This window comes from Triturus cristatus, chromosome 12, assembly GCF_964204655.1.
Source record: "Triturus cristatus chromosome 12, aTriCri1.1, whole genome shotgun sequence".
NCBI lineage: Eukaryota > Metazoa > Chordata > Amphibia > Caudata > Salamandridae > Triturus > Triturus cristatus.
Genome location: NC_140595.1, coordinates 160,079,842 through 160,099,911, shown reverse-complemented (window position 1 = coordinate 160,099,911; position 20,070 = coordinate 160,079,842). Strand labels below are relative to the sequence as shown.

Genomic DNA, 20,070 nt, shown 5'->3' with positions numbered 1-20,070 from the left:
GCTATTAAAGTGAGAGGTGGTGCATTTTTTTTTTTTAAAAAAAGGTTCTTTCATTGGGAGCACATTCAGAGGAGCTTGCAGGGATCACTGTGACCCCTGTCTGCTTCCTTTGAGGCCCCCAACAGGGTTCCAAAGGGGAACCTTTCCTGCGAATCACCTACCGCACCCGTTTTCGAGATGGCAGGTACGTTTTCAATGGTCACAAATCACTGGTGCATTACTCTGCGACTTTCAAGGGGAATACGATCCCCTCTTCCGTGCCCTCTCCTGTTTGAGATACAGGAAGGGTCACAAAAAGCCGTTCACGAGTCACAACAACATTTACGACTCATAAAATCAGTGTTGTACATTGTGAACAATTGTTTTGCAGTCACTAAGACCGATTAAAAGACATTGTGAGTACAAAAACATGAGTAAGTGAGGCCCTTTTTTCCCGCCTTTTCAGCACACGAGTATGGTGGGAGGAAAGCAGACTCCGATATGTACTTAGTGCAGGAGTAACAAACATTTAGACACAATATAGTATGTTACACTCATTAAGAAAGTGCACATCTGAAAGGACTCGTAATACTCCAGTCACTCTCCATGTGCGTGTAAACGGCGCCCTTTCCAACACCCCAGTGGATTCTTGCCAGGGCTTTTATTTCTGAGCATGTCTCACTGAGCTCTTGCAGATTTCAGCAGAAACTAGCAGCTAGGTTTCCAGGGCTCCTTGAAATGCTGCTTGTAGTGAAGCGCCAAGAGGCCACAACGCATGCTGGCGCACCACATGGCTCTGGCAGAGGCGGGGCTTCCTTGCTGGCAGTGTGCTGCGTCTGCCCTTGATTGGTACTCTCCTCTGCGAGGTGTGTGGTTGGCGAGCCACCGAGGATGCGTTCCATGCGTCGGACTGGTACTGTACCCGATATACTGCATGCCGCCTTGCAAACACTTCCAAACGACCTGCTCCTTTCTGCTGAAGACAGGCAGGAATCCAGAAAGAAGTCTCCAGAGGAGCAAGAACTGGGACACGCGCGAGTAACCCTAAAACACTATGAACTGCATCTACCAGAATGCAACGGAAGAACGGTGCTGACGTGCTGGCACCGTGCACCCTCGAGCTCAGGCCCAGAAGTGCGCTAGGTGTATGTGAGCAGCGCTATCTAATGTGTTTGGGAAGAACGTTTTACATGATTTGACAGTGATTATTGTTGGGAGCTCCTGATAGCAAAACACATATAGCATTCCAAAGCGATGTACATGATTGTTTCATTACTGGTGCATTCTGGTGAGGATTTCTTGTTTAAAGTGCTTCGGATAACATTGTTAGGCGGTCAGTGAAAGCCAGCTTCACAGCACATCTTAGCCGTGTAGAATGAACGAAACTTGTCCTGTTCCCTGCGTTTAGCTGAATATTTATTTATATGTGAAGCAAACAAGAGTGGTGGGTGGATTGCTTGCATTTATCTCTGCCACTGGTGCGTACATGTGGCCGCATCCCAGTCCATCTTTTTTCTGCCCATCCACAATGGCACCTCAGAATAGACCCAGCCGTATGCAAATAAGCTGTAAACCTGCTCCAATAGGAGCATCCAGCACGGCCTGCCAGGCCAGGTCCTCTCTGAACCGGAGCACAAACAACCCACAACCAGCTTCACCCTAGTTGGGCCCCGTGTGTCTGGTGCAGCTTGGCTCCAGCGGCAGAGTGAGCACAGGACCCACGTCTGGGCCACTTGTCCCATTGAAGTCAACGAAAAAGTGATGGGTGGCTGGCTTGAATTACTCTCAGCCACTGGTAGTCACTCTGGGTATTAATGGGTATTAACGCATTTCAAGAACTGGCACCAGCGTACTATCGGGATACTTCCATTAGCTGCAGTAAGACATGTTGCTCTTAACTTCTTTGATAAAAGTCTAATAATATTTAGAGGCATTTGTTTTCTTCTGAACCACCAGTGATTAATAAAATGACCACTTTTGTTGTAATTGTAAGAACTTAAAAAACGATGCTTCTCTTTTTTTACCTAATTCATGTTTAAGAGACCCAATGAAAGACAGTAAGATTCCTTATACCTGTTTTGCTTATTGATTTCCCTCCACCTTTCACTGACCCTCCCATTCTTTGTCTCCCCCTAGAGTTGAGTGGGCCCTTGAAGGATGAATGGGTCAGGCATGTACCTGGCCGCGGAGGATGGCGCTCCCTATGCTCTGCAGGTCCCCAAGCAGCGCAGCCACTCAGCGTTGGAGTCCCACTCAACCCTCCACCCTCAGGAGGATGCAGACTGGGGGTTGGCAGCAGAGGAAGAGGGGGACAGCTTCCTGGGGGTGCCCTTGAGGAGACGCAGCCGCCTGAGGTCTTCCATGCGCTCGCGGGACCCCTTCCGGAGGCACAGCTGGGAGCCAGGGAAAGAACTCCAGAGCGAACTGGATGATGACCAGCTCAGGTATGTGGTCAGAACGGATTCTCTTTATCGGTGGAGTACCCCTTCCATATGCTATCAAAATACTACAGTTCTTGCATACTGTCACAGTCACCTAACCTCATGTTCAGTATCAATATCATTTTTATGTACACTGGGGGTAGTTTATTTCTTATAATACTTGGTCAGTTTCTCACCTCCTTAATATTCATTCATGCGAAAGGTCTTTTTCCTAGTGAAGATAAGCAAACAAATCATGTTAGGGAAAACAAAAAACAATGTGCAGCCCTGAATCCTTGGTGGGCCAGCCAAATCACTTCAGCTTATTTGTGCTCGTATGTGGGCACAGCACGTAAGGGCCGCCCAAGGGTATTCAGAACCGACACACACATATTTAAGAATCTTAGCCTAGAAAGAGATGTGTACTCAGCATACTAAGTAGCCCAGTTGCCAGTTTTAACATGTTAAGATTTTGTGGGGAGGCTAATGGCTGCTCTCCTAAGTCCAGATCAACGCGAACGGAATGCAAGCCCGTTCCTTCATGAAATGTGTAAGCGGCAATGGGTATTGTTCTCCGAGAGGTGTATAAAGATAGTGCAGCCTCTAGCTAAAGGCAATATGACGTCAGAACTCCACTGAATAATTTAGTGTATGATCCTCATGACGTATGCACTCACCAGATAGAAGAAACTAAAGTTGCAAAGTTTACACACGTATATCAATAAGCTTCTATGACCATGACTATAGTAGGGGATAGTTTTACTAAATGCACCCTTACTACTAGTGTTTAATTGGGTCATAAGCTGTTTTTTTGTCAACTACAAGAACTGAGGCGTGGGGGATGAGTTAATTTTCACAGTATCAGTTATTGCAGGTAAGTGTGAAGGCCAGAATTTGAACCCGGGTCTCCCAATTCCTTGACCGGCAGACATCAGCTGATGGTACCTCACTCCCTATTAGTAGATTAGGACAAGTCCTGTCGCCTAGTCCCAGAGTCCACAAAGTGTGATGTAGCCATTCATCTTCATAAAATGTACCACATGGACCCAGGGATGTGCCTGGCTTGTCGTTGTCCCAGAGTCTCCCGGGGCGTTGGAAGGCCCCAAGAGGTCTTTGCAGCCAGCTTCTGCCACCTGAACACTCACCTATAGGCTTGGTTTATTTGTGTTTTGATATTGGTTGTTGGTTTATTGTGTTGCTTTGTTTTGTCCTGTCAGTATATAGTGGTGATGTTCATGGTGTCATGTTGTCCTTAAATTTAGCTGTTTTTTTAGTTCTTATTGCAAGAAGTAGCCTGTGAGGATTTCCCTTCTATTTGCAAATGTGACAGGGTTTGGGACAGCTTCTAACTGTTGGCCCTTTCAGTCTACCCTGCCATCATTTGGTCAACGACAGGCTGAAGCGTAGAGCTATGAAGGCAGTTTCCTTCAAAGTGTGGTTGGGATTGCTCAAATGGATGGGGAGGAAAAAGGAGAGGAGGGGGTAACATTTGTTAAGGATGCAAAAATTGTATTTTCTATGTGTTGAGATGGACAAAGGTCACACATGGCTCCATCAAGTGTAGTCCACTGTAGCCTCAAATTCATCATAGGAAGCTGTAGTTTTTGACCCCTTCCTAAGCACAGACTACAATCATCCGCCTGTGCTGGAGGTCCTTTCGTGACCTGGATTGAGACCCAGAGTGGGCTCTGTGGTCAAGAGGAGCACGCAGTGGCACCTAGTTACTGAGTGTGGCTGCCACCAGCTCGCCGTGCCGTAGAGGGCTGAGCGTGATGGCAGCAGTACAGTTTATAGTCATACCGCAGCCGTTTATACTCGTCCACACCAGGAGAGATGTCTTTTGGCCTTTCCTACTCTTTTCAAATTACTCTGCAACTGGGTGCTTTTTCCATCCAGTGGGACATGTATGTTGCGCATGTGCACAGTTTGGCATGTGTGAAGGATGTGTATTGAGAACGTATGACGAAGGTGGCCAGCATCCAGCTGCAGCCGCTGCAGGTAAGAGCGGTGGGGCGGTCAGGCCAGGTGAGGGGGGATTTAGAAAGACGACCACGAGGGAAAATCAATTATTTATTTAATTTTCCATCATGGTCGTCTCTCGAAATCCCTCCTCACCTGGCCCCACCGCTCTTATCCGCAGAAGCCGCGGCTACCAGCGTCACACAGAGATCCATTTGAAATTAGCTGCATTCAACTATTACCTAAAAAGCAGTGGGGGGGCATCTCCAAACAGAAGATGTGATTGTAGTGATTCTTCCAAGACATTACTGGAATCATTTGCAATAAGTCAGGCAGATCATACTTAAGGAAAGAAGACAGAGGGTCCATTTAAAACTGCGGAGTGTTCCCCTGCCCTTTTCTGGTCTATTGTTCGCTGGAGGACTTCCTCTCTTCACACTTCACACGTGGACAGGGGGTTAAGTTGGACCGCCTCACTTGCCTTTGTGCTGTTTGTTTTTTCTCATTTCCACATGTACCTCTAATGTTTTGACACAACATTTAAATTGCTCCACCATACCTATGGGGAGCTCAGGACATTAGCCAACTACAGCTTAAATCTTCATTTCTTATATTTCACATACCAAACCATATGCAATATCATAGATATACAGTCCAATGCAGAGGCAAAAACATTGTGTCCAGTACCCATTCCTTTTTATACCCAGAACAAAAACAGAAAGCATACACTGTAACCAAACAATTCAAACCATTGGGTCTAGATGAACTAATATATAACCTGTCAATCATGCACAGATTCCAGGAGGTCGAGCAGAAAAAGCCTCCCCCTCACAGCTAAGGAGGCAGCACTGGGTACGAAGTACCTGGGATATTAATGCTAAGGAGGCAGCATACCTATGGGGAGCTCAGGACATTAGCCAACTACAGCTTAAATCTTCATTTCTGATATTCCACATACCACCACTAGGCCCACCACTGTTTTTGACGACATGGCAGTCTGTCTCTTGGCAATCCAGCAAATTCTGAATATTCTGTAGTGTACACCTGCCCTCTCCAGCACCGCTGAAGTCATTGTGCTTCAATTTTGGTAAGATGTGTTTCCTGTATCAGGTCAACGTGAACAGGCCTACATTTTAAGAACATATGGACCTTGTAACGCTTGCCCGCTGAATCCATACCCCTGATGTTCTATGTCAACAATTTAAACCTTTCAGTGGATACCATCATAGCAACAATAATTGCCCCATGTCATAGTATTCCCAACAGGCCCCCTCTTCCCCATGCAGTCCTACTCCATGTACTAGTCCTAGAACCCAGCAAACAAACAAACATTACCCACCTCCCCATCCTGAGAGCAGACAAGCAACGGCTAGCCGCCCAAACATAGACATGACAAACTATGTGCATAATGTAATGCTGATATCCACGAGAAGGTGGGCAAGGGTATGTGGGTGAAAGAAATCTCACAGACAGCTCTCGTAGGCACCCCGCCCCAGCCCTATCTTGCCCAGTTCGGCTGCCGGTAACTCTGCGTATAGCGAATGGAACCCAAGCAGTGCTTGTAAGACACCAGAAACACACACTTCACAGTTGCAAAGTTCTGAAATAGCCGCTCCCAATCCAGTGTCAGGCATGAGTTAGCAATGTATCCTGAACACCAAGACAGGCCAGCAACAACACGCAGGTGCCTCTCCCAGGCTAGTGGCCTTCCATTGCAGCCTGCCCTCCTCATTCTGCTAGTTGACACCCACCAGGAAGGCTACATCATTGTGCATCACTGTTCACATCACCCTTCACTGAAGAACCATCTCGCCCATGGCATCAAATCATGTCTTCTGCTGTTTGCGGGCTCACTCGAGACATGCCTCATTTGCTGGCGGTGGTGTCATTAGAGGCGGACTCCTCGTAGCATCCATCCGTACGGTACCGTTATCTGAGTCTGTATGGCCTCCTTTGGTAATCCCAGTTGATGCCAGCAAACCACTGTCTTGTTCTTATCTGCTTACGCTCTTGTTGGGTTCCTTATGTGCTCAAGACGCATAGGGGCCTGGCGCCATTGTTGTATGCTGTGTCATGGCTTGGGCCCTGCGATCATCCCCCCCCCCACCTCTGCCTTCAGTGTGATACCTCATGAACCACTCCCAGGCGTGCCATGGGGTCAGGAAGATGTACAGTCTACCATCAAGCATTACCCGCAGTTTAGCCTGGAATAAGAGAAAGTACAGTAATCCTGCATCTCACAATCCTCGTTTAACATCCATAAAGGATGTTCTCCTAGTTTGCACAGCTGCGGTAAAGTCTGGTAACATTGTCACTGCAACATTCTCAACATGAAAGGGGCCATCCATGCGTGCCTTCTGGAACAAAGTATTGTGATCTCTATAATGTAGCAATTTGGCCACCACTGAACACCGCAGCTGTCCTGGGGCCAAAGACTTTGCGGGGACCCTGTGTGCCCATTTGAGGGCAAAGAAAGAAGAAAGTTCAGCAGGCACCACCTTGGCTTTCATCCATTGCTCTAAATATGTAACCATGCCACTGCTTTCTGCTCCCTCGGGCAACCCCTTAATCTGAACGTCATTGCACCAATTTCACTCTTCTGCATCTTCAGCTCTGTATTCCAAGATCTGTACCCTCTCAGTAAGATCAGTTACTTGTTGCTGCAAGTATGGCCCTGCTGGTTGGAGTTCTCCCACATTCGCATTAATAGCCTTAACCTTGTCAGCCAGTTTTTGGTGGTCTGCCCTTAGAAGGCCTAGCTCCGTCGCCACTGTAACAATCTGCCTCTGAGGTTTATCTTTGGAGTCAGCAATAGCAGCTAGTATTTTATCCAACATGAGCTGCAGGGCAGGTGGCATGAGCTCCAGGCTAGTCTCCGGAGGTGATCCCCCAGCCGGGATGCCCCTTGTGTCTCAACAAATGAACAGCCATCTTTTTTTCTAGTTATGCCCATAGTCTTTGTGCCACTGAGCATTATGCATGACCTCAGGTAGCCAATTTACCCAACAGATACTCCCCTCCATCTGTCAGTCCAGGTAGGGTCAGCACCCTTGCAAAATGACTTTCAAAAACCCAGAGATTAGCTGTGTGCCCCACCAGCACTTGACCACAGGCCTCCTCTCCTCAGCTGTCATGGGCCAATCCTCTCTCCGAGTGACCACTCCGTCGCTCACCCACTCTCTAGTGCTGTCCGCCCGCTGTTATCCAGAGGGGCCATCCCCACAGAGAAACACCCTAACAGATGTCCCCATGCCACCACCAGGCTCTAGCTCCTCCCCAACTCCAAGGTCCGACACAGCTCAAAGGCCCTAAGGGCATTGGCCCAAAGTCCCACCTTGTATTACATCGGTCCCTCCACTGAGCCCAAGATTAGTCCAAAGGTGCTGCTGCAGGGGGGTACACCCAGTGGGGTGTCATCCGCCCTATCACCGAGCCCAGTGCATACCTCACTGCCCTCTTTGTGATGCTCAATGCAGCATTCAGAATGGCACCGATATTTTGGTCTTTGCCTTCGTCTTGCTATCATCAAGCACTGCAGCCACCACCGCAGCCCAGATCTTTAAGATGGTGCCCCTCCACTGAGCCCAAGATTATCTCCAAGGTGCTGCTGCAGTAGGGGCTCCATCAGTGGGACATCACCTACTCCACCACCGGGCCCAGCGTGTACCTCTCTGCTCCTTTGTGGTGTTCTTTGCAGGAGTTAAAATGGTGCTCATTTGCAGCTCCGGCCCCTTCTGCGCAAACTCCAAGTGTGTTGTCCGCCGCTGCAGCCCAGATCTTGAAGGTGGGGCCCAGGTGCCCGAAATTCACCCTGCTGGCTACAGCTCCACTCCACTCCCCTGTGTCACTCAGCGTGCCAAGATCCAGGCACCGTTAAATGCATCCCAGTCCCCTTCGTACAGGACCCCTTTGATGGCGGGTCCTGCAGTATGCTGGCAGCTGTCCCCGCCAATCATGGCCAAGAGCATCTCAAGCCTCCACTGCCCCCGTAGGGCCAGGATCACACCCCAGGCAGCCTGTCAGGATTGAAGAGACAGGTATTGGAAAAGTCCACAGCGGAGTTGGAGTCTCACGCATCCACCATCTTCGCCGGTCAAACTATGCCCCCCCTCCCACATTTGTGCCATTGTTTGGAGTTTTTCCTGTCTATAAACTCCCTGCGCCACCCACCTTCTCAATCTCGCAGCTTGTGACAAAGTCCTGGGAGGGACCAGCTTGAGTGGAATAAGCTAACTGGCAGAATTGCCCAGTACCAGTCTCAGAGCCGAAATATTGGAATACGCAACTCCTGTCTGCTTCTTCAGTGTATCGATGGGGCAGAAACTTCTAGCCAGTGTACCAAGATGTCTCTACCAGGATCTGGGGTCTTCATACTAGTGCCAATGAAAAACCCTGTGCTCCATGCTTAGGGTATTCACTCTCAGCAGTTCAGAACCAGAATCTTAGGGACTGCAGGCTAGACTGCTTGGAGGGACTCCTCCCAGGCCTCCAGGAGGGACCGCTTAGACCCTGTTTGAAGGAGAGAGTTGGCCAAGGTGTCAGAAGCACTGGAGGCGTTCTTGCATGAGGAAGCTGCTTCTCCGAAGCTGCTTCTCCGAAGAAGGGGGCCATGAAGTAGCTGAGGCGGGATGAGCCACAGTTGTCCGCTCCTCCATCAGGGAGGGACCTGCAATGACCTGTGACAGTAAAGCCCATGGATCTAGAAGTGGCAATGCAGTGGTATTGTGAGTGTATACCCAACTGGAACCAAGAATACCAGAGGGGAACCATATCGGACGAGCGGCTTCTTTACATGACCAAGTATAAAGCGAGACAACAAGGAGGGGGCGCCTAGCTTGTTTGGGTTGTGGGTTTTGTTTCTGGGCCCAGCAAGAACCCAATTCACAAAACCCATCAAGCCACGAGGACCATGGTTCCACCACAGCTGTCTTGACTTTTACTGGTGCTGCCACCACTTTTCTCACGTTAACAATGTAGGCTTTGACTGTGTACGTGACGGCAGGGCTATGGTTCCTTCTTGTGCTCCCTGAGTTGTGCGGGACACGCCACATCGAGCCCGGTAGCCTGCACCAACAAAGAATTGAATGAGACCACTCTTTAAATAGTTTGCAGATGAAGGGGGAGAGAAGAGACTGCTACCAACAGGAAGGGAAGTTTGAGATCAGCTGACTTGTGCTTAGGAACGTTTCTGCTAGAGACTCTCCGGCTTCCAAAGCTCTCCGTGAGTGATCCCCAGTAACTGGTCAAGGACTATTGTGAAATCACAAAGGTATCCTTTGGACAACACTATGCAACTGACCATGTGTATTACCTAACCAGAGTCTCCACCTTTATCACTCAATCACATTCATTTCATTCAGAATAGGAGAATATATCTGTATACCCAAGGCTACTGTTAATGTACAAGACTAATAACAAAAGATTACAAATATTTTATTCATCATACAACACACAATCACGGAAGCAGATCTACACAATTAAGAACAATGTGTCATGAAATATAAAAAGCAGTACAAATTACATAAATTCATTCAGAGAACACAATAAAAAATATCAGGCAACATGAATTTGAAATACATGCGAGAGTACAAATAATAGACCGAAAACTTTGTCTTAACCTGATCACATCTGTAAGACTTGTTCCACAGTAGCTGAGACTGGGTGCTATGCTTTAGGGGCACTTGAAAGTCTCAGTGATAATTTCGGATTGTGTTCCTAACAATTCAGGCGTCGACGCGTTTCGATGTGAAAATTATATTATCATCTTTATCAAGACCAACACTATATGACTCTCTCAAGCTGATAAAAGCAGGAACATTTAAAATCACCTCATTTATAATAGAGGTTTGAGGGGATATGTGTCTATCTTGAGCACCAGATTATTAATATGTCTGTGCTTCAGGGGCAAACGCCTCCTGTTATCAACATTTTGTTGGTCCTTAAGCGCTACGAGGCCTCCGGGTAGCTACGCGCTATATAAATATAACTTCATTCATTCATTCATAGCAGGTCCGTAGATCAAACATAAGAGGTATCTTTCTCAGATCTCCAAGCACCCCAAAGCGAAGAAATAGAATCTGGGGCTAAATAGTGTGGAAATCCTGTCGACAGTAGAAGCTATGCTCCTCACGTTTATGGGACCAAAATTCTGTGTAGAATATCCTCAAGTTTAGCCTTTTGTTGATAGATTATTATTTCTATAATTCTGTATTCCTTGTATGATGGAAGATGTGAGGGTCAAAATGCTTCTTACAGCGATCCTATGGTAATAAGGATTTGCTGGCGGGCGGAGTCTCAGGACCACCGTTACGGTGGCTGTCAGAAAATGTGAGTCACATAAATGCCCAAGCAGGTTATCCCTCGGGAGCAGCAAAGCCTGCCTCCCCCACAACCGCGGAGATAGAAGTCCTAGCTAGCATAATTTTTTGCCGCTGAGATTTTATAAACTGTATTACATTGTGTGCGTTTTGAGTAAAATTCTTATTCTTATCCAAATCACTGGCAGTGGCTGAACATTGAATTATTGACCTGAGTTGGGGACTGAGTCTTAACCACACCACCTCCCTGAGCAAACCTTGGACTGCCCGCCTTTACTGAGCTGAGGGTCAGGTGCTAGGAGGGTGCAGCCGGTGCTCAGTTTTTGGACCAATAGCATGGTTAAGCCTCCTGGAGGCAAAGGGAAAACGTCTCTGATTGGTACAGTCTTAGTCCAGTAACGTCTGGCTGCCCAGGACTCCTGACCGCAATCCCACATTATGGAGTGAGGGGTCAGTTTTAACTCAAGAGAAGGACCCGCCTCTGTGGATTGTTATAAATACGAATAAAGATGTGAATAACAATAGAAACAGTAATTCTGTGCATTAAGGGCGCTCTCTCTTTCCCCAGCCGTACGATCGCATGACCACAAATATATTTGACATGATGCTTGTAGTCAGTAGTAGACATTGCTAAGTCAATACCTATGTTGGGGTCATGCTTCAGTGCTTTGAATAGCTGCCAGAGGCAGACTTTTCATGAAAGGACACTGACGTGTATTTCCTTTTCAAGTTTAAGGAGAAAATTCTCATTTTCTCTTTATAAGTCACACTGGATGGGTCATTCTCTCTCTCTCTTTTTTTAAAGAGAAAAATGGGGGGGAAATTAAGCTCGTGGGCCAGATTTTACCAGGGATAATATCTGCTTGGCTACTCGATTGACAGGCGTTGATGCACAGCGCAGATGGCTATGGAGGGGACACGCACAGACTTCTACATTCATTCTCTCCCTACCTTATTTGCCATTTTTTAAATAATAGGTTGCGCTGTACTTGCTCGGGTCCACCTCCTTCAACACAGTGTTCAAGTGTATATCAACTGTGAAAAGAAGTATTGGCAAAGTCAGTAGATGTGACCTTGGCAAGCTATACGGTTTACAGTTTTTGTTTTTTTACTTATTTTTTCAACCATATTCAATATAAATTAAAAGAATAAAGAAACAATATATATGGTGCTGCCTAAACATGACGGGTCTATGCTTGTAATTTTAAAAATGGCCCTTTTTTACACATGACAAGCGCAGGGTCTGGTTGTAGCACTGTGTGTGTGTGTGTGTGTGTGTGTGTAGCAACCGGCCTTCTTGGAAAAAAAAGAATGGACTTGTTAATAAACACATGAAATTAAAACTGATCAAATAAATGATAGAGAACATGGCAAAGGAGGCAATGGAAAGAGGCCTGGACCCGAAGCGGCTCATATTTAGGTGGATGTGCACAGGTGAACAGAGACACTACTGTCACTCAGAGTGGACTAGAGCCAAAGGCTGACGTGGGTTGAACCAGTCCTGTATGCTGTTGTGGCTAGAATCAAAAAGTGAGTGACACTCAAACACAAAAGAGGAGAAGGGTTGAGAAAAGTCACTCCAGGTTGTACTATTTTTATTTAAGAGTTTACTTGAATTCATGAGGTTAGTCAGAATCAAAAGCTGTTTCCAGGCCAAATCTATAAAGGACATGGAATTACATGTTTTGCTATTGACTTACATGTCTCATAGATTGCAATTATAAAATCAAATGGAAACACACTTTAGGGGGTCGTGTAGATTCTGGTTAACAGACCACCAGGGGCCGTTTCATAAAAGTGCCCTGGGGCTCAGTGGGTGTTTGCACTAGCTTTGCGCGCCCCTGGGCACTTCGATATTAGGGAAGAGTCCGCAGATGCTTGTGCGTCCCCTTCTGTAATACTGAAAGCGCGGGTGCACATACAGCACCAGCGCTTCCTCAAGAGGGCGTTCTCCCAGTTGCATGGGAGCGTGGCCCCATGTAAATGAGGAAATCCGTTTGCCTCTGCGCCTGTGCTGTATTAAAGAAGCAGACGCAGAGGCAAAGAAGCTTTCAGGAGGAGCACTGACAGTGCACCAACTAAAAAGTGGTGCCTGTCAGTGTGCCTCCTGATTGCAGCCCTCTGGCGGGGGAGGGGGGTCCCATGGATCCCCCAGACATCACCTTCAAAAGTGAAGGTGGGTTGCGGCCTGCACTGTGAAAACACGAAGCGCCTTTAAAGCACCTACTCCGTTTTTCCCATGAATGCGCTGCCCCCAGGGCATGATCGTGCGCCCAGGACAATCCAGGGAAACGTGCCAGATCCGGAATATGGCCCCGGATCAGCAGAGGGCCTTGCCTCCGCTATCTTCATGCAAGACTGCATGCCATATGTAAAGATCTTTCCTGTCTGGGATCTCTGTGCATTTCGTGCATCCAATTGTATGCCTAATGACACAGATTAATGCCCACTATGCATTATATTTTCTCTTTCTCAAGTTCACTCAAAAAGCGGGAGTTTGTTTGTGTAATACAGAAAATTCAATGGCATTTTTTTCTGCTTTTGTTGTAGAACGCTGCACTAACCCGAGGTGTCTTGTATGGTGGACCTAAGCATGGGTAATCACTGATGGGCGCACCACCCTAAATCAGAAGGGGTAACTACCACAGTGACTGCTGGTCCTGTAAAGGGGGACTACTTGGTCAGGGGTTTTTGCCAGCTACATCAGCTGAGGCTGAGGCCATCAGAAACCCAGAGTTTCCTCTGCCTTTAAATGAGTTGGGGGAATCAAGAGGGTGGCTTATTAGGCATGTGCCATTTTAAAAAAAAATTGCAAGTTCCCTGTATCTGCAACCCCTAAATAACCTCCAGTGTTGTTTTTCTTTTACTTCCTTGGAAAAAAATATACAAGCCTTCTACCCACAGTTCATGTCTACTTAGGGTAAAATATCTTCATACAAAAATACTTTGTAGTCTACCGATCACAGAAAATTATGCATTTGAGAAGTCTGCACTTTGGAAAAAGCGGTGTTTCATAAACAAAAAATATACAGTGCTTTGGTACATGAAGAATATTCTAACGATTAATCCGTCCTTGTTTCAGAGCGCTTGGCCTAAAGGGGTTAGCAGCTAAGTGCATTCTGATACGTGGATAACTTGGCCATAAGCCAAATATTAGAAAGCCAAAAATCATGTTTATGGGCCCAAGAGGTTTCAAGCTCAAGACCAGTAGCATAAGCGTAACATCTGATGCCAGCTTGAAATTGGGCCCCTATGCTTGTATCTTAACAAGGATAATGGGGGACGCTACACTATGCTAGGAAGGATAGGGGTGCCAGAGTGCAGCCTCTTACAGCTAGGGGGCAACAGCTGTATCTGCTGAATGCTGTGGTCTCCCACAGCCCCCTGCCACCTTTGCTGCTCATCAGAGGTTGTCTAGAGGCATCTGGTGGATGCCCCTAAATGTTATGTTATGAGATGCTATGTGACCGTAAAACCTTCTGACCTTCATTGAGAACCTAACCTCATGCTCAGTGCTTAATTCATGAAACAATATGTACAGGATGTAAATAATTCATTTAGGAACCCGCTACTGGCGCTGCCAAACATTAAGGCTGCCTAGTCACGTGCCTCTTCGTTCACTGCCCTAGACTTCCTTTGTTTTATCTCACTCTCGCATGGTCTTTCATTCTCTGTTTGTCACTACTGTCCTATCTTTCTTCCTTTTCTGCCTCTCTTTCTCTTGCTTTGGAATAAAATCTAATGCTGAAAAATGTGTCCTGTGTCCACGGACACATGCTTAACAGTGCCCACCACCAGTAACCACCGGCACAAGTGAACCACTGCACCCGAATATCGCACTGTTTTCAATGTTCGTCCGGTCTTAGGACAAAAAGCTGTTATCCCGGGCCCAGTTACGTTTGCCAGCACTCGGCTGACGCCATCTTAGATCTGGCTGCTCTAAAGCGAGAACACCTGAGCCCCACGCTGTCTGCACAAACAGGACTGCAGCTAAACATGGACAGGGCTGCGGGCTGCGCCTGTCCCCTGCTCTGCCGCCCAAGGCACGGCTTTGGCCGAGCGTGATGTGATTCGGGCCATTAGGCTGGCGTTACTGATTGGAACTGCTCTGTAATTGCGGGGTCAGTCGTTTGCGCATTGTTCCCCCGGGCCCCCGGGCATGCTGTCATATGCCTTTTAAACCTGGATAATTGCGCCTTGTCATTTCACGTGCGTGACCCTCACATTTCTGGCGTCGCCTGGACGGTAATTCTGAAAGATCTAATATGAGTGCTGAGAAATGAATGTCTGAGGTTAGTTAGCTGCCAAAGATATCTGTAGCACTGTTCTGTATTAGGAAGAACTCGCAAACAAGCCCAGTGTGGCGTGTTTAGGGTTCCAGGCAAAATTGTATTTAAGGTATGAGCTCTCTCCATACACTAAAACAAGGCAATCTTTGTTTTTTTTTTCTGCAAGTTAGTTTCACCACAGTATGGCATCCTAGGGCTGCTGTATTACCTCCAGATGCATCTCCCATGTGTGGGCCCTTTGTGCTAGCCAATATTCAATGTTAGATAATTTCCTCATTAGATGGTTATGTTTTTAAAGTAGTGCAGTTCACATCGTCATCCGGAAGCACCGAGCGAACAAACTGGCCCATACCCAGGGTTACTAACTGTGGTGTGCTCCCAGGCTCGAAGGACATGCTTATAATAATGGGGCCAAAATGTACATTGTACAAAACTTCTTTAAAGTAGTGTCCAACAGGCACTCCTGAAATATTCCATCCCTCTGAATGTGTGTTATCAGTAAGTCAGTCAAATATCTTTATTCGGCTGACTTGCAGCCATAAAAGACTACATCAAAAATATTTTTTTTAAAAACATTTAGAATATAATACAGACCATATATGGTAGACTTCATAACAATAAAAACTCCTAATCAGAAATGTGACAGTGATAATTAAGTTAGTATCTCAGCAAATAGCAGCATGACATACAAACGTATATTAAACTTTAAGACAATCCTATGTCCTAAAAACATAAAATCCGATGCAGATTAAAAAATTATTTCCCAACCAGATTCCGTAAGTGGACAGCTGTGGATATATAGCGATAGACCATTAAACATGGATATTCATCATTTAAAAGCTGGAGGTGGAATAGGGCCGGCCGAAACTTCCTGATATTTAAAGATTTTAACGGGGGAATGTAAAATCCCGTCTCAGCTTGTTATAAAGTTGACAAAAAAACAGGAAGTGCAGCGTGTTCTGCGCGGATTTGTAATCACATGGGCACAGATCCAGTTTAGCATCACAGTAATCTTTGCGAGGATTAGAAACCAAAAAGGTTGAAATGCCAAACCTAAGTCTAATAAGATAAAACATTTTGACATGACAAAAATAGAAAGAGAGATAGGGGTCAACACTTAGAGAACGTAGCAAATATTCAGAAACTCTCTTCTTACCTAACTCCAAACGCTCACTGGACAACTTTAAAAAAGATAAAAGAATGTTTTTTAGCTGGGTTTTTTTTTTTTTTTACAATACACTCTGGGTTGTAAAAACAGTCCACTGTCTCCAGCTGCCTTTTTATATAGTTAAACCAAGGTATCTTCTGCATATAATCAAGTTTGAGACAGTCCAGTATAATTGCACGATTGAGGGTCGACTCATCTTTTGCCCAAATTGAGTGCCATAATGAAATTGGTGCAATTTGTATGCGATGGGTTAAAGGGTGAAGTCAAACCAAGTTCATTATGACAAAAAGTAATAAGGAGACTAATTGGGACTGTTAATAAATGTCTCAAAAAATTATTCTCAGCTGCCTGGAGGCGAGCCGGATTGCAAGATCCCCAAACACCAGCCCCATGAATGTGTGTTAAAAAAACAGCAACTCATCCCATAGGTGTTTCGGGCATTCACAATGTTACAAAACTTAGAAAAATGACCCAAAATGTGTATTTAGTTCACTTGAAACAATGATTACAAAGCCATAGATACTACAGGCAGTTCCTTTCCATGTGCATTTTCAGTCACTGATCTCATAATGTCAGGTTCAGACCGAAGACCTGTCCCACAGGGCGTACCACGGTTATATCAGAGACCCCACACTTTTAGACAGCATATATATCGTTGTGTTTTCCCAACATTGTTGGGGTTACACCCAGTAGATTGCTTAAGCTCTAAAAGGAATTTAATACAACATGCTAAAAATAATGGGGGCAAAATGTACATTGTACTAAACTTCTTTTAATGCAGTTCCCAACAGGCACTCCTGAAATATTTCAGCCCTCTGAATGTGTGTTAAAAAACACAGCAACTCACCCCATAGGTGTTTCGGGGATTCGCAATGTTACTAAACTTTGCAAAAATGACCCTAAATGTGCATTTAGTTCTCAGGAATATAATACAATGTAGATTTTACTAGTAATTTATGAAGGAAAGTCTTAATTTAATTAAAGACATGGAGGCAAGTATTAGGCTTCTCTATTCTTGCCTTCATATAGCAGCACTCAAGAACAGTGGAACTATAAATCCCAAGAGGCTTAGCAACAGACTAATCAATGGGTTAGAAAAACTTAATCATAGTAACCACCAATAGCACAGTAACATTTAAATAATCACATATTTTATAGACTAAATCATAACACAAACACTAGATTACAGGAATTTACTCAAAGCAGGATTACACTGTATCCTTATGTTCACTGTTCCTCCTTGACAATAAAAACCTAGTAGAGGTGTTTGTTTGTATGATAATTTTTAGTACAGAATCAACTAGGAGGAAGTCAGACTAGTAAGTAGTTCTGTGGGGACCTCATCCCTTATTATGTTACTCCTGAAATAATAAATCAATTCAAAAAGCCTTTTATCTTCTTGAACTCCTCCAAACTTTAAGCCGATGCGTTTCGGTCATAGTGGTTTTTGGCCTCCTCAGGACAAAGATTGGCTTCCTGCTGTGTCATCCCCTGTAATGGCATGCATACAGGAACCCTTACAAGATGCACAACCTCACACAAAGGTGCAGAGGTAAGTGTGTGCTGCCTAGAATAGCATTTGTCCTGTGTGCATACTCTTCTCATATAAACTCCTATTTCTAGAAAAACTCTACGCATTGAATTATGGTATGAGCAGCATACATGCAGTGTGTTCGTTTTCTGGGGGGAAATTAACCAATTTCCTATGTTTGCACCTGCTTCAAATCAGCATTTCTATTTAAAGCCTGGTGTGGTTATTTTAGTAGATTGACCATTGTATCAAAACGTCAGTGGTCAGCCCAAGTAATGCCCACCTCCCGGCTTAAATCGATGCAGGATTATTTGTGGAATGTGGACTCCTATCGGTGATCCACATCTGTAAGATATTCATTCAAATACTATGTGGCATACTTGGCTTAGTATTACCCCATCCCATTTTTCTGGTGATAGTTTTCTTCTTCCTCTTCCCCGGTGCCTTAATGTGCTATATCAGTGGTTCCCAAACTTTTGACTTCTGGGGATCCCCACTTAATCATTAAACGAATCCCGGGACCCCCCCACGAGTCATTACTAGAAGCCAGAGACCCCAGCCTAAGCTATGTTGATGATTTGAACTGCAAAACAATACACAAAAATACTGAAAAAATGATTCATCAAATAAATTCACAAATGACACATTTTATTTAATTAGCAAACACATTTAAATAAAAAAAGAAATAATAATGTAATTTTAATAGAATGGTTGGAGCTTTTCTAAATTCAATTGAGGCCACTCGTCATCCATACTATATACAGTTTGATGCACCCGCACTGCTCTCACAAATCAAACTGAGGATATAATTACATTTTTAGCCTTCAGTTTCAAATTCCTTCACATTTACAGAAGGAACCACTGTGCTATATATCATGATTTTGGGCAAGGCTGTATCCACTATTTTTTATATAAATATATGATATATTTTAAGAAGGTTAAAGAATGGATGATTACAAGTACAATGTCATTTGACATCTGGTGGGTCACATGGTAAGAGAGATCATATACAGTTCCATTTGGTTAGGGGAGACCTGGGCATTGGAAGATGATTATTAAATAGCTGGTTTTAGTCTTTCTAAGCTTGCCATTAGGTTTCCATATTCCACAAATTATATATTAGCACGGGAGCCTCAGGCGACCTTCAAGACCATTAGGTCATTAGAAAAAGACTAAGCAAAATGTTTCAAATCAGTTTTACTGCCAACTTTATATCCTGCTACCATTGCAGTATTTTTTCATAACAGAACGACTCATGTGAATATGTTCCCAAATCTTTAATAGATCTACCACAGTGACGAGATTCGGAAATCCTGGCTTTATACGTTGTTGTTGCATTCCAAGACGGCTTATCACATATCTTTTGCTCATAAACCATATCAGCCATTTTGATATTTACTGCTGGAATGTCTCAAAGTAGAGATAATCTGCACTTTTCCTTGGCAGGGGCAGTCTCTCCCCCCACCACTACAATCTTTCCAGATGGGACTCCTAGTTCTGTAAAACCTGTCTGCGAATTATAGATTTATTTCTTGAAACTTTTTTAGCATTCACACTCATGAACAATTATGTGTACTCCAAATACATTTTTCCAATGATATCTTTATTATTATTCAGTCATTTTAACTCATTGTATATAAAGAACATAAGTACATCAGGTCACATCTGTCCCCTTAGGCCCCAATGCGTTTTGAACCATGTTAGGTCCTTCATCAGGTGAATTATTTCTGAAAAGAAATTCAAAGAATATATTCAACCATCCATACTACAAACTAAGTGACTGGTAGAAAGCATGCATTGTAGAAAATTACACAATAATTTCCAAAACAAATAAACTCCTGATATGATGTCATGAATGAGAAAATCTTGCTCAGAGAAAAACACAAGGTAAATGAAGTAACTTAATGTCTCATGTGGTCCACCTAAGTCAAACAGGATAGATATCTAAAAATGCACTCCTTAGAGTATTAAGATAATCAAGTCACCATGAGCATATTAAAACTGCATAGTACATGTTACAAACTGATTCTAGCATAACAATGTCTGCTGTTAAGGTGATGCCACTACATGACCCTTTTCACACAATAGACAGTTATTTGTTACAAACTGTCATTTGCACTGTTTTTAGGTTGGGCTGTGAGAGATATTAAAAAAGGTTGGTTCTCTCACAGGTCAATTTTAATTCACTTATCCCTATATCATAGTGCACTGCATTCTTGTCCCACACAATTCAACTGCTCACATTTGGACGTCTAACTAGGAGGGCAATATTGAGTTTTTCACTGATAACCCTTAACAAAACACCCTCTGGCTCCCCTGTCCCTCTGAAAGGGTTGTAGCCCAAAGTGCCACTAGTGTGACACTTAGAGGAGACCCAGATGATGAAGCATGTCACCATAGTTGAGTG

The 20,070-nt window shown here is 44.8% G+C and overlaps 1 protein-coding gene across 7 annotated transcripts in view; it reads left to right on the top strand.

The window, feature by feature from the left end:
- ARHGEF2 (Rho/Rac guanine nucleotide exchange factor 2) overlaps nucleotides 1-20,070 on the top strand; it is a 724,728-nt gene that overhangs the window by 275,659 nt on the left and 428,999 nt on the right. For all 7 annotated transcript variants that reach the window (XM_085638384.1, XM_085638386.1, XM_085638383.1 and 4 more), the window contains exon 2: nucleotides 2,116-2,423. In XM_085638384.1, the coding sequence (XP_085494510.1) occupies nucleotides 2,137-2,423 (287 nt within the window). In that variant the 5' untranslated portion in view covers nucleotides 2,116-2,136. The remainder of the gene's footprint in view (nucleotides 1-2,115; nucleotides 2,424-20,070) is intronic.